General features: G+C 37.8%; 1 protein-coding gene and 1 pseudogene across 2 annotated transcripts; one reads left to right on the top strand and one right to left on the bottom strand.

Annotated features, from left to right (window-relative positions):
- Window positions 1–935: 935 nt before the first annotated feature.
- On the bottom strand, window positions 936–5380 carry LOC149118552 (uncharacterized; annotated as a pseudogene). The gene is made up of 2 exons (XR_016209715.1): window positions 4962–5380; window positions 936–4049 (listed from the first exon to the last, which is right to left on the bottom strand). The product of XR_016209715.1 is annotated as an uncharacterized LOC149118552 (transcript).
- A 276-nt stretch (window positions 5381–5656) lies between these two features.
- LOC110060832 (catalase-like) lies at window positions 5657–14766 on the top strand. The gene is made up of 14 exons (XM_020767632.2): window positions 5657–5778; window positions 7172–7454; window positions 8078–8208; window positions 8941–8991; window positions 9199–9378; window positions 9672–9782; window positions 10217–10297; window positions 10376–10528; window positions 10801–10936; window positions 11572–11648; window positions 12093–12146; window positions 12430–12537; window positions 13096–13167; window positions 14048–14766. Exons 1-14 carry the CDS (start codon window positions 5722–5724, stop codon window positions 14078–14080), a joined length of 1527 nt encoding a protein of 508 aa, XP_020623291.2. The 5' UTR covers window positions 5657–5721; the 3' UTR covers window positions 14081–14766.
- Window positions 14767–15118: the final 352 nt, after the last annotated feature.

Here is a 15118-nt window from a genome sequence, read left to right on the forward strand (position 1 = left end):
GAGAGGGGTATGACTTAGTTTTGGGGCAAATTTCACCCATTTCCTAGCCCCTTCCCCCCTCCAGATAATTATTACACAGTCCGGTAAAGGCCTTATGATTCAAAAACAACCCTGTGGGTATATTTTACCTATGATGCTAAATTGCTTAAAGAAAATAATCTTATTGAAAGACTGGATCTTATTGAAAAGAACGTATTATTATATTACTTGGTCGTCAGGGGGTCTTTTCTAACTTTAGGCCTCACGGAATGGTATGCAGTACATCAGTAGGAAAAAATTTATGACATGCGCAGTTGAACCGTTTCTCGGAAACACTTGCTCCAGTCAAATTATTGTAAACTTTTTGGCTGAATATCGTCTTCCGACGCGAAGTTTTTGGCCCATAGACGTGCAAAGAAGGAAGAATGGGACACGGCTGAAAGTTCTACCGTTTTAATTTTTTCTCTTTCGTCGCGTAAGTGGCAGAAATACGTATTTTTTTACTTTTTTGCCGTCCTCAGCGGGCAGAGGCGGTGATATCGAAAAACCGAAACGGTGAAATTGGAGATTTGCCTTCTAGTTTCCTGGATAATGAAGGTCTGGAGGCCTAGACTGATTGCTCTTGAAGTTATTTCAACTTTTTCCCCGCGCGCCCAAGATATTGTAGTGAAATAAATATTGAATGCACTACGCGCACGGAGACAGCTTGGGAGATGTTAAATTCGAGGCTACGAGAGGTGAGTTCACGCTCCATTCTTTCAGGTAAATGCAAATAGTTACCCCCTGCTAGTATTGATTAGTAAGCCACAACAACTGTTTGGTATTCCAGTAATGATTTTTTTCCAGCATGATAGGCACTTTCATTTTTAATGATCTGAATAAAGGTGGTCTTGTTTAGACATCCCGCTGTTGATAACATTTTCATATCTTGGGAGGGAATAAAATTATTCAGTCTGTTGTGCGTTTTATCAGTTACATAAGGTTTTAATAAACACTGCTCTGCTTTACATTCCACTATATTAGGCTACTTTCGATTCCTTTCAACCTTGTTTTTTCTCTCATGCAACATGGTACCTCATGTACATTAGTACACTGCTTTATGTTATTTTATCTTATACAAGCTACACTCTTGTGTAATTTTAAGCAAACTTTACGTTAAAAATTACCAATACTTACATTTTTACTGTAAAAATTATGCGGCTTACTTATCATGCTAGTTTTAAACAACTGCCCCATATGAATGATAATGAAAAACAATTATGTATGTTCAAATCCATTGTAAACTGCCGACTGTACAACTTTACAGCAATCATGCATTATAATCACTCAGAAGTATTTTTATATTCACATTCACTGTAAACTGCTGATTGTACAACTCTACAGTAATCATGCATTACATTATAATCACTCAGAAGTATTTTGATATTTATGATCACTATTATTTACACTGCAACAATTTGTATTTTACAAATGGGTAAGACTCCCCACAAACTAATTACTTTATCTGAATCTCAGATAGAACATAGTTGAAGCGCATTTGTTTAGTATGAAATTGATACAATTGAAAATAATCTTTTTGTGAAAGTACCTTTTTAGAAAGAGCCACCCAATATTTGACTTTCATTCTTCTTGCATAGGTAACTGGGTGGTATACATGTCCAAAGTGGATGGAAGATCAATGTTCAAAGACTGTACAATGTTTGGCAGGTTTTGTACGAAGAACTGGCATTCTCTTGGTAAGTCATGTGTTGAAAGTTCCTGTCCATAACCCCATACCTCAGTAGCTGCAAGTTGCATTAGAGATGGAACCTTTCCAGCTGTTCTGAATTCTGTAATGACAGTTGGCCGGAATGACCTCTGGTTTTCCAATTGTGATGTGCCTTTGGTGGAAGCTTTCCACTGCAGTTCAAGTTTGCGGCCTTCAGCTTTGAGGGACTGGATCATGCTTGATGTGTTGCTATTTAATTTCCTTGCTTCCCAAGCTTTGGGATATACATCTTTTGCAGTCAGTGGCCCATGGTTTTCACATTTTCGGATCATATTTAACTTCTTTCTTGCCTCTTGCAAAAGGTCTGAGGTCAGCATGTTTGCATATGCCTTCATTCTCTCTTCATGTACTTCTCTTGCTGCTTCAGTGGTGCGGTTGTTGTTTTTTCCACTGTGAAGTATGTTCTCAACAAATGTTATCGAGGCTTGTTTTGACAGCTCTGACATGTTGTTTTGAAGATAAAGTTGTGAAAGGTTGAACTGCCTTTCAGCAATTACATTGTTCACAGGAATACTGAAAATGTGTTTGGCATAGAACTAAAAAAGGTGGGGGTTAGCTTCTTTACTGATGAGACTACTCTGTGGTGATGTTGCAACTCTTTTGATATCATTCAGTAGTTTTGGTTCCTTCAAGTTCCAGATTTCTGCCCATTTAACTAAACCAGTTCTGTCCTTACAAACCAATGTGTGAAGATTTTGTCCGTGGACATAGAAATTTTGCACTGACCTGCTTTCTTTTTCTCTTTCAGTTGGCAGCATGACAGGAATTTCAAGAGCCTTCAAAACAGAATACCAGAAAGAACTTTGGTATCTTGGATCAGCTCCAATTCCAAATAACTTGGGGAAGGACAACCACTCTGATCCATGGTCTTTAACAACTTTAAGTGCTTCTTGCAACATTGGCCTCTGCACTTCCTGACGAAAGTGGTTGATGGCTGCAGGATCCTTCAGTGACATCTTCATCTGCTGCTCAGTTAAAGGGAAATATGCTGATGGAGACATCAACATTTTACTTAATGTTTCATGATGTTTAAGGACAGTTGCTGGCCATAATCGTGCCAGGTATCCACTGGAGAAGCCAAGTTCTTGATCTGTTGCTTGTGATGCATTGAGAGATGGAATAAGAAACTTGTCAAGAAACTCGTACAGAAACTTAATTTCCACTTGAATCATTGGACAGGAGCTCAACTTGATAACATTCTGCCACACTGTGTAGTGGCTGTCTGACTTTGGCATTCTTTCCAGGACACTCTCTCCAAGTTGTAGACAGGCTTTACCATACTTCAAGTGCCATTGAAGTGTCTCATAGTAGTATGTCCACCTCGTGTCAATAAAGGACTGGGGAAGGGGTGGCTCTTTACTTAAGATTCCTAGTGATACATACATTGATTTGTACTGACTTGGCCGTTCATGATGAAGCCAAGATACCTTATAAAGTAGTTGCAATACATGGTTGTTATTCATGTCACCCTTGGCCCCAAACCCAGCTTGGCACATCCTTCTTAACATAATGTTCAGGACGTGGGGGTAACATCCAACAAAGAACATGTCCTTTTCAAAAACCCTTGAATTATTTGCTATTAAACCATTAGCCTTCCCCTTCTGGGTTGAGGCATTATCCCCAACCAAACCTGAAACATTAGTTATGCCATATTCATCATGAACAACATGATATTCTACATCAGACTGGTGTTTTCCTGACCCACTCGCTGTCAAACTGTTACCAAGGACATATGCCCTGGGTTCATTGATCTCTGGGCACCAGGTGTGGACACCTACAATGTGCCGCTCTTCGCCACCTTTGTTGGAGTCATCACTCCATACATGGAAATCATATTGGCTACTTGCAAATCTTTTGCATAATATCAGTTTATCGGCCTCCCCTAATAGGATATTCCAGTCTGCCAGTGTGGATGGCGAGACAACAACATTTGTTGGGGGGCTACAGTTGAATAAAATACTGAAAATTAGATGTAATGCAATGGGTGTCTTTTGGCTAGAAAGCAAACATGCATGCTGTAAATATCTCATGCAGGCCATAAACATGACTGTTCTACGATTTGTTCCATTTTTACCATGAGAAAATGTGTCCACAAGGGAATACCTAGGTTTCTTTACATTTTCATCATTTTCCTTTAATTGTCTTTTCAGCTTTGTGGAAGCAGATTTTGTCCCTCGTAGTTTGTTACCGACTTGTTTCGTTTTCAATTCAGTAGACTTCAAAGTTCTTTCACGCTTCTTTGCTTCACTTTGTAACTTCAAGACATCTTTCCTTAGGTCATTGTTAATTCTTCTCAAAAATACTGTAAATATGAAAATGTCATAATTAAAAACTGTTCCTTACTATGATAAATAGGGCCTTACAAGTTTTACTTGTATTTTGTTTTTTTTAAATAATAAATTTAAGGATAGAAAAACTAAAGTATACAGTGTACTTGTGTGGATTTCTGAAAGTTGCTGTTTCCTCAGCGGTCCGCTTATATCGAGTCGAGATGTTGACTTGCTAATTTACAAAACGAAAGGCAGACAAACCCTTTGGGGAAAAATTGCATTCTCACAAAATTTACGACTAGACTAAAATTTGTCGGTCGCTTTTGGTTAAAAGGCTGTTAACATGAACCTACGAAAGTACCTGAAGTACTGGCGTAATACACGAAAGCCGGCCGGCCACAGAAAATTAAAAATAACCTAAATATCTATCTAATTTTGAACATTTTGCAATGGTTCGAGCAAGCAGACTTTTTTAAAAGAGCATTTAGCTGCGATTCAAATCTTGTTTACTGCGTACCCAGCTATGAAGGAGCCCTTTTTTTGCGAAGCGGTGATATCCAGTCCAGAGTATGTTATTAAATTTTTGTCTGCGTCGGAACTCGGTGTCCAACTCGATCGCTAAAATCGCCGCTTCAAGTTTGGTATTTTGACACAGCCGTGTCCTATGTGACCATACCATTTAGTTTGCTTCATTTTAAAAACTTTTTAAAACTATTTTCGTTTTAAGTATTCCTTGACCCCTTGTAGTGGTAATATATTATTACGTTAAATAAGTTTGAGTTTAAAAAATTTAGTGACAACATCGAAACTCGCATTAATTGACATCGCCACGAATTTTTAATGTATTTGTGGGAAAGCGGCTTTTACTGGTAATTCAGAAGCTTTAAGAAACACTTTTTAGGAGATTTATAGACGGCTTGATGACTACTTGAGCAGACACTTACCTATACTTCGTCGTAGCGTTTGTATTGTCCTCTTCAGGCCGGCACTTTCACACTGTAGGCGTTTACAGTCTCGCTCGAGTTTGTCGATTTTTTCCTTGCTCGACAGGTTTTTCAATTCTACTCGGACACTGCTTGCAGCTATTTTTTTCACGTTTTCATCGGTAATTTCTTTCTTCTTCTTTACTGACGGTTGATTTAACCGGGAAAAATGACTGCCGTGAACTCTTTTTCGTCTCATCTGCTCGACATTTTGTTGCAATTTTAAAATAATTTGCTTGAGTGAGCTTGAATGTAAACATTAGCGAGTTGAGCCCGCGTATCCATACGAACAGCAGTTTCCCAAAAAAAAGTACTCTGCGCATGTCACAAAAAATTGGGCATCAGGGGTCCAAGGGGTAGGATACCGTTCCGTGAGGCCTAAACTTTGGCTAACCCTCGTAGCAGGCGCAAAACTGAGGAGGGAGAGGGAGAGGCCAGATGGGGGGAAGGGGAGACACTTCCCTTCTTCCTCGCGTTTTTTGCCTCACCTACCCATTCCTCGTTTACGCCAACAACCCCGGACGGTCCAGATACAGCTAACACATGCACGCATTGCGTACCTATACGTACCAATGTGCATTCACCGCCCCTGCCCCACCCACAACGTATTCACTGTCAATCCAAATATGGGACAAGATTTATCACGTGATTTCTGCAAAGTATCTCTCTTTAGCCCACAATACAGTAGCACGAACACGGTCAGTTTTGAGTAGAGAAGAAAATGGCTAACCGTACGAAGGCATCGGAGCAACTTGCCGAATTTTCCCAGGACAAGAAGGTAGGAGTTTGGCTGAGAATGACTGGTTTTTTTCTCGTACGAGCTCGCCATGAGTTCGTCAGTTGAGCTCGTGCAGTAGAACAGCTGCAGTATGTCCCACATGTACTTTTTAATATGCTTTTAAAATAGTCCGATGTGTTGTTTATTTTTATGGATAGATTAGGATTTGTTCATGTTTATTGACTGCGAGGGTAACATAACGTTATGTACGATTGTTTGTGGGTTTCGTGGCGTGAATAAATTATCCATGTTCTTAGATTTATACGGGTCTCGTTTGTTTTGTCTCAAACTGCAGCATTTTTTTGCACTGGAAAAATGAGGTTCGACTAATTTACACTTAAGACGTGGATTGAAGCATTTAGTTTACTAAGTATATATTTAGTCAAATGTTACGTGTGTCATGGTGTGTGTATTGTCAGAGCGAACGTGCACTAAATTCGAGGAGAGTTAAAATCCCTGCTACCCTGACTGTACGTGCAAATAGTCAGTCTGTTAGACCATGACCAACTGCATGTAGGCTTCAGGTGTAGTCTTCAGTTTTGGTCTTGACTTGGTCTTTTTCTCGACATTTTTACTTCTGTTTGTAATAAAAACGAATTAAGATTACTTAATTTGTTGTAATGTAGAGTCATGACCATAATATTGAAACGGAACTAATCATTTAATCGCGTCAGTGTGTTCGCGCTTTGTCATGTTTACGTCATGCAACTCTTTTCCGTCGTTTTGTGATAGTGTCACGTACTTACTGTACTTGTGACGTTCTAAGATGTTACCTTGACATCATTTAGTTTTTTTTCCTGTTGTAATTGAGTGATCACGTTTAGAATTTGTATTTAGGTGCTTTAATACATGTTAGCTGAAAATTTGACTAGAGATTGCATAACTATAAACTTAGTTAATTATGATCACGAGACAAAGTAAAACCAGCACAGTACATTCGAAGGGGGACTTTAAAAAAAAAAACCCAAAAAAAAAAAACAGAATCAAAATAAAATCTGTTTAATTCACACAATGCTTTTCATTTGTGAATGGAAACCAAACTAAACACACAACCACACTCAATTCATGCAAAGGTAGTCATCCAGGTTTATTCCATTGGCACCTAAGAACTCTTGATTAGACGGTGTTATACTTAAATATATTGTTACACCTTTCACAATATAAATTAACATCTCAGCCATTATTTTCTCTACTTGATAATGGAGTCAAGGGGACTTTGAAACATCATAGTCTACTTTTCCTTCATTTTGTAATCAATTATATTTCAAAATGTGTCCTTATCAAAATAAAATGTCATCCCAAAATATTTTTAACACTGTCTTCTGGAGTCAAGCCTGTATGCAATATTATAACAAGCAGAAGGTAATTCAGATTTTCTCTTGTTGTTCTCAAGACACCTGATGTCCTCACCACTGGAACTGGGTGTCCCATTGACACAAAGGCGTCCACCATGACAGTTGGACCCAGGGGACCTGTCCTGCTGCAGGACGTCCAGTTTCTGGATGAGATGAGTCATTTTGACAGGGAAAGAATTCCAGAGAGAGTGGTACATGCCAAGGGAGGTGGAGCATTTGGATACTTTGAGGTCACTCATGACATCAGCAAATACTGCAAGGCAGCTATTTTTAACAGAATTGGCAAAAGAACTCCTTGTGTCGCACGATTTTCCACAGTGGGTATGCAGAATGTGAACAAATATAAACTGTGGTAAAAAATGCTACATGTGATAGTACAGAACACCCCATGTTTTAAACGCTCAATCATCAAGACCATAGTTTCAAGTTGAGTTCACCTCCTACAGAAGATGTGACTGAAGAGATATTACAATCTGTAGACGGCATCCGTTCATGCAGTGACTACCTTTTCTAAGTAGTTAGGGCTGAACTCTTACTGCCAACATCCAATGTCACACCCAGAGCATGTGCTGTGTTAATGCTGACTCACCTTGTGATTTTGTCCAAAGGTCCCAATGGCTGATCCCTCAATGAGACACACCTGCAGGAAATTGCGGTAGTTGTATTCATCAAAACAAATATCCAGTCCAAGAGGATGAGTGCAACTACCAAGATACCCTGTAGGCAGTCATCTCATAGAGGAAATTGGCCATTCTGTGGTGCTGACCAAAAGGATCATGACCTTGGGGCTCAAAATTGGTGAACTTGCACAAATGTGGAACTGCATACTAGTTCAAACATATTTGTCAGGCAGTTTCTTTCTGTTGCTAAGAGAATGTGGTCTCCAGTTTTTGTTTTTTTATCAAGTATTAAAAGGTTCTGGCCTATTGTTGTTTAACCTTTAGGTGGTGAGTCTGGAAGTGCTGACACTGCCCGTGACCCACGTGGCTTTGCTATGAAGTTCTATACTGAAGAAGGAAACTGGGACCTTGTTGGAAACAACACTCCAATCTTCTTTATCAGGGATCCAATCCTGGTAAGGTTTTTATTCATCTTAAAATTAATTATATTAGAAGTTTTATGGAGACTGATACAAAGAATTTTGCATCAGTTGTAAACTTACTAGCCAGTATACATGCCATGGAGTACTTGCATCTTGTGTTGGTTTCATTTCATTCTTCTTATCAATGCTATTTTCATTTTCTTATGTTTGTATCGAAATCAAGCATGAAATTTTGACACAAAAAGTTTCCATTACCAATCATTTCCCATGATCTCTGGACAGACTACAGACCAGATACATGTACAGAACCGAATAGTGTACAGGTCTGTGAAATTTGAAATACTTCATACATGTAGGACATCCTGAAGAATGTTTCAAACTACATTAGCTTGTTGTTGAAATAATAGAAGAAAACAATGAATAACTGTCAGGGACTCATAATGTATGACTTCATCTAGATTAATTTTTAGACTAAGGGTAGTTCTTTTTCTGTTTGACTGCAGCACAATGTACATGTAATGAAAAATATATTGGACCCTCATGCATGATTATGTTTAATGTATTGTTATTGTAGTAGTATTTGAATACACACTGTATCTGGTGGTGGCGGTTCATGGGATAAATCACTATCCAGTGGAGAACGTCATTCATGTGCATGTATTTTTTGTCAACATTTATGGATAGCAATTTAATCAAATAGTATAATCCACCTTTAAAGAGCAGAAACTTTTGCAACAAGTTTGAATGTCATGTTTATTATTTCAGTTCCCAAGCTTTATTCACACTCAGAAGAGAAATCCCACCACTCATCTCAAGGTAATCAGAGTAAATTAAAGTAATTAGTGATTATTTGATTTGGATGATTTTTTACAATATGACTATGAGCCCCAATATTCTACATGTATGAGTGATTAGTCAACGAATTGAACTGATTTGACTGTCACTCATAGAAAATGAGGACCAGTAGACAGTCTGTATTCATTACTGTCTAGGTTCTGAACTGGTATGACTGTTCTGTTCTAGGATCCTGACATGTTCTGGGATTTCATCACACTGCGTCCTGAGACCACCCATCAAGTGTGCTTTTTGTTCAGTGATCGCGGCATTCCTGATGGTTATCAGCACATGAATGGATATGGAAGTCACACCTTTAAAATGGTGAATGCCAAAGGGGAGGCTGTGTACTGCAAGTTCCATGTCAAGGTAAGGAAAACTAGCTTTAAAGTAGCACATGGTGCAACTTCCATAACACCAAATAATGCCATAGGAACTAAGATAAATTATTTTATTACAAACCAGTGTGGTTACTACATTGTACATATATACAGTGTATTCATAGATTTTAATTTCATCTCTGACCCACTCTGAGGGGCATATTTCTACTTTATTGGTGTTTTAACATACTCAGAACTTGTTGTGTGATAAGAGATTCATGCATGTACAATTGTTTGCAATTTCTTTAATTTATGTGAGCTATTTTATTTGCCTTATTGTAGACTGATCAAGGAGTAAAGTGTGTTCCTGGAGACAAAGCAGAGCAGCTGGCAGGTGCTGATCCAGACTACAACAACAGGATGCTGTACAATGCCATTACTAATGGTAGCCCAGTAAGTTTACCAGTGTACAATGTTATTAGTTTATCTTTTAATTGATAATTGATGGTTAGACTAATTTTGGAAGTATGTGTACATTATTATATATATATAATAAGTGTATACTTCAATTAACAATGGACCTGATAAAATCTGTACTTGTAATAATGTACTGTATCTAAGTTGCATAGAATTATTAGACTATGGAACTAGGCTTAGCTGTAGAAAGGAAAAAAAAAACTTTGTTATTGATTGATTGATTGATTGATTGATTCAGTGAGCATGTGAGTGAGTGATGCATTCACTCATTCAGTCACTCATTCATTCGTTCATTCATTCATTGTCTTGCTCTTACCACACAGACAAAACATGCTGAAATTTGTGAGACTTTGCAGTACAAATTATTGTTGTTTGACTAATATTGAATGAAAAAACCTTGTGTATATCAGCCTTCATGGACCATGTACATTCAAGTGATGACCTTTGAAGAGGCGGAAAAGTTCCGCTGGAACCCATTTGATCTCACCAAGGTATGTCACAGTACTTTTCTGTGCCAAGATTAATAATTATTTATTCAGTACTAATTAACAATATATATTTTATCCTAGATCTGGCCTCATTCTGAGTATCCACTCATTCCAGTTGGCAAGATGGTTCTCAATCGCAACCCTAAGAATTACTTTGCTGAGATAGAGCAGAGTGCCTTTAACCCTGCAAGCATGGTTCCTGGTATTGAACCTTCCCCAGACAAAATGCTTCAGGTAAAATATTAATATACAATTTAAGTATCACTACATATAAACACGTCTGTATACAAATGCATGTTTCTATTTTAGATAACATGCAACAACCTGAAGACATGCAAGCATGCCTCTACAGTTCAGTTCTTGGGCTTACTGTTTATGTGCATAACACTGTTAGTACATTCCACAGGACTCTTAACTTGCTAAAAACCAGTTGGTGATAGGGACATACAGCTGTAGTCAGATAAAACAAGAAACAGAAATTTAAATCATTCTCTTTTTTTAACCAGGGTCGCCTCTTCTCATATCATGATACTCACCTTCACCGACTAGGAACAAACTACCTACAGCTGCGTGTGAACTGTCCTTACAGGACCAGAGTCACTAACTACCAGAGGGATGGACCACAGACCTTTGATAACCAAGGTACAGTGTAGTTAACGTATATATGTACAGCTTTAACTCTTTACCCTTATTGAGATAAAGCCTGGGTGATACATGTACCAATAGCACTGGTTTTCATTTTATTAACTCAATCATGATTAAGTCCTGTTTGTACTGTACATTCTTTTGACCTTTTTTAAGTACAACATTGTCACACAACATTTTGGTGACACTTTATCGTGACAAAGTTAGTGACTTTTTAAAAGATTTTTTCTCATTACAATGTACATACTGTACATGATAATACGCCATTTAAGGAACTGTTGCTAAAGTCAACTGTTGCAAAATGAATGGAGCTAAACGGTTGATGTTTATCATCTTATCACACATTGTTAAACTTTTGACCAAATTTGCCAATGTTTCAGTTCATGAATTCTTGAAAATTATGCTACATGTTCTTGTGTTCTAAGGCTTACACAAAATCTTCAAATTAAAGTATCACTAAGTGCAACTGAGTTTTTTAAATCGCTAGATTGTGACACCAACATTTCATGTGACAAGGCAAAAATAGGAGCCAAAAATGAAAGATGACAGTGATGATAATTTTTCTGAAGCTGACTTTTCAGGTGGAGTACAAATGTTTAATTGAAGGAGCTCTTTCCTTCTTTTTCTGTCAGAGGGGGCACCAAACTACTTTCCAAACAGCTTTACTGGGCCTTTGGATAACTTGAAATATTCACCACAGACAGTGAAGGTAAATGAGGCTTCTTGTATTGTTTATCACTGAGTCAGACACAATTTTTGGTATACACTGTAGACTGACTCGCAAGTACAACTTAGAATTAGTTTTCTTTAATTAATTTCTTTCATGTGCATGTAAACTATGTATTTGTACGTAAGCTGAAGTCACAGCTCTGTGTTAAAAACTAATCAGGTTATTGATTGGCAGTTTTCTTTTCTTGGGATTAAGATACTGACCACAGTTATGTGGCTCACTGTAGGTATTTTTTGTGCTTTGCTATTGTACAGACATTGAGAAACTTCTGTTAACATGTAAATGTTCATAAATATGTATGGTAACCTGGATTTGCATATTGTTTGATGATACAACATTTTACTGTATTTATAATAAAATGTAAACTGGGTGCCATTAATGGAAGCATTCAGGTAATTGATTTTTCTGTTGTTGCTGTTTTAGATAAGTGGCGATGTGGCTCGATATAACTCTGCAGATGATGACAATTTTTCACAGGTTAGTTATCCCTTGATATTGTGTCATTTGAAGTACAGCACAACTTTGAGCTCTGTTTAGACTGGATCTCTAAACTTCCTCTTAATGAGTGCCATAAATTACTCTGTATGGAGATGGTACCATGCATCAGTTAAGTATTTCTTCATTTTGACTCCTTCAGTTGTAGGGAAAAATAGTCCAAATATTTGTGTACCACAGGACTTACATACTTTTAATTTGCTGAAAAAGGATGCAAGAGTTGATGAAAATTTAATTTTCAACTGTATTTATTATTTGGCTGCAGGTCACAAATTTCTGGAACAATGTTTTGAATGAGGCAGAAAAGACAAGGCTAGTGAACAACATTGCAGGGCATCTGAAAGATGCCAAAGAATTTCTTCAGAAACGAGCTGTAAGTTTATGTTTGTCCATCTGTTTATTACTAACTACTTACTAACGAAGAATAAGGTCTTTATGGGAAAATGTCAAACCAAGACCTCAATACGGGAAGGTCAAGGTGTGAGATTTTCCCATAAAGACCAAACGTTCAAGGTTAAGAAGTTGCTTATTATGTGGCTTTTTGCTTTGTTTTTATGGGCTGTAATCAGCAAATAGGCATTATGGGAGAATAATGCCTTGGCATCAGAGCGTGTAAGTAATGCACAGTGCTGTAAACTCGTAACTTTGTAAGTAATGTTAGCACTGTAAGTAGCATTAGTACTGTAAGAATTATAGTTGTAGCAAGACAATAAAAAATATATAAAATAAAAATCAGAGCACGCAAGCCAATCAGAGCTCGCGTTATATCAGCCGCAAACACAAGCCATATGATAATAACTTGTAAACATAGTCTATTATTTTCAATGTACATATGGTACACCGTATAGTTAATTATTACAGAGTTATTTCAAGCAACCTTCATGGCTTTGCTGATTTATGATTAAATGTTGTTTTGTCTTTTATTTTTTAGGTGAGCAATTTCAGTCAAGTTTCCCCTGAGTTTGGTCAGAGATTGACAGAGGCCTTAGCCAAATACCACATGGTGGGTATCTTCCGTCCTCAGAGACCCAGGGGCAGCTACAGTAGTCAGGACATTGCGATATTTTCAGGCGAAAGTTTGTAAACTTTTGCCCGAAAATATCTTCGCCTGAAAATATCATGTCATCCCAACTAGCTGCTCCTGGGGTGTCCGAGGATGGGTATCTTCTTAACAGCTTGCAGCAGACTATTTTCATTAATTCAACAATGCTTCTCTCCATTCAAGAAAATGATCGGTTTCTGTCTAATTGTTTGGTTGCTTAACTCCAATATCTGAAGCATGGTACAGCTAGGCGTATTGCTATTGTAATTCCCTACAGATGGAACAGTAGCCCATACAATGTAGCAGGTTTCTCTGTAACATTCTGTCAGATTGCCCCATCAATCCACCTTTAGCCATTTATACTCCTCGGGGGAATCAGGTGGATAGACATTCCTGCCCGAGAACATAAAGCAATATGATCCCGCCTAGGTTCCAACCTGGACCTCATAGTCTGGTGAACAGGGTACTAATCGCTACCCAAAGGTCACAGTGTCTCCCACAACTATTAGGATGGCAGTATTCAGTTATTATAATTTCAACAATTAAGCCCCCCTGGTCGGCATACAAAGTCTCCTTACTGAACACTATATGTACATGTAGTTAAGAGAATAAAGTCATTTTCTCTTTGGTGATCACTTGTAGTTGCGACCTTATTTATATTCACATATACTGTGAGAAGAAAAATATAAACGATGCTGATCGCTTTGCAGCTTTAAATTGAAGGGGTAATAATATTATGCATTGACGTGTTCCTGATATTATCAGAGTGTTTGGCTATTTGCTTTTGTTCACTTTTTTGTTTTGTTTTCTTTCTCTTTTCTTTTTTTGTTTTTCATTTTAGCCAAAGGGAGCTGCTGCTCAGGCTAGTCTCTAAAAGCTATCATGGAGTAAGAAGAAAGATGGGGACTTCAAAGTTTGGGATAACTGGGAATGATCATACTCTATACGTGATTCTCAATTTTTGTGAAATGATTTTGGAGCTAAATTAGAACAAAAGCTGAAACTCCTGGGAGATGATACCCCGAGACAATGTCATACTGAGATTAATGGAGCACTGTCACCTGGTCCAAACTGAAAAAGGTCAAGTAATGTTTATTCAGTTCTATGGGAATTCGATATTTATGGACTCTAATCAAAATAATGGAGAGTGGTTTCAAAACATGAGCCTTGTGCTTACGTTTTGACGTTTTTCCATTTTGCAATTCACTCATTTTAATAATCAACAGCGTTAATCTTACCAATACCTAAGGGCACTCTATTGGTTCAGATATTTATGATGCGTGTTCTCGTAGCCGGTCTTAAAATGTACGGCAGTGCTCCTCCAAAGCTTAAAAGGTAATTTTTGTGTAGACCTTTTCTGCCTTTAGCAATAATACATGGGATGTGGCTGGTGATCGTTTCGTTTTGGGAAGTGAAACCCCTGTTAATTAGTTTTATATATATAAATCTTGGGTGATTTGAACTATGTTGTGTAATGTTTGTAGCAAGTGTTTGCCGGCTTATATTAGAATTGCCAATTATTTTAGGAGATATCAATAAACTTGGATTTGTCAACTTGGACTACGTATTGCCTGCTTAGTATCCGATCTCATTGATAAATGCAAGAGGCCTTATCCCTTTTTTCGACGCCATACATTTGTCTGTAAATTTGGCTGGGTAGACGCGGTTCGCGGGAAAAAAATTACTGACGAATGTATGGAAAATTGGAAAAGTTAACTGAGCATCTTCTAGCCAAGCTACATCCTTCAGTCTCGGTGAATATAATCTTCTACCTAGTATTTTAACGTTGCGATTCACAAATTATGTAAAATTCAATGTTGGAAAAAGCTATTTGCCATCGGATTCCCATACAAACACTGTAATTTCTGACAGCTTTGCCTGCCCATCTTAAGGCCTATTATAAAATTACTGA

The sequence above is a fragment of the Orbicella faveolata genome, unplaced genomic scaffold (assembly GCF_042242905.1).
Source record: "Orbicella faveolata isolate gen_17 unplaced genomic scaffold, um_ofav_v1 contig_1, whole genome shotgun sequence".
Lineage (NCBI taxonomy): Eukaryota > Metazoa > Cnidaria > Anthozoa > Scleractinia > Merulinidae > Orbicella > Orbicella faveolata.

Coding starts and splice junctions, on each gene's coding strand:
- LOC110060832 (XM_020767632.2), top strand. CDS start 5,722: ATGGCTAACCGTACGAAGGCATCGGAGCAACTTGCCGAATTTTCCCAG. Junction 9,379..9,671: donor ACTGCAAGTTCCATGTCAAG/GTAAGGAAAACT, acceptor GCCTTATTGTAG/ACTGATCAAGGAGTAAAGTG. Junction 11,649..12,092: donor ATTCACCACAGACAGTGAAG/GTAAATGAGGCT, acceptor TTGCTGTTTTAG/ATAAGTGGCGATGTGGCTCG.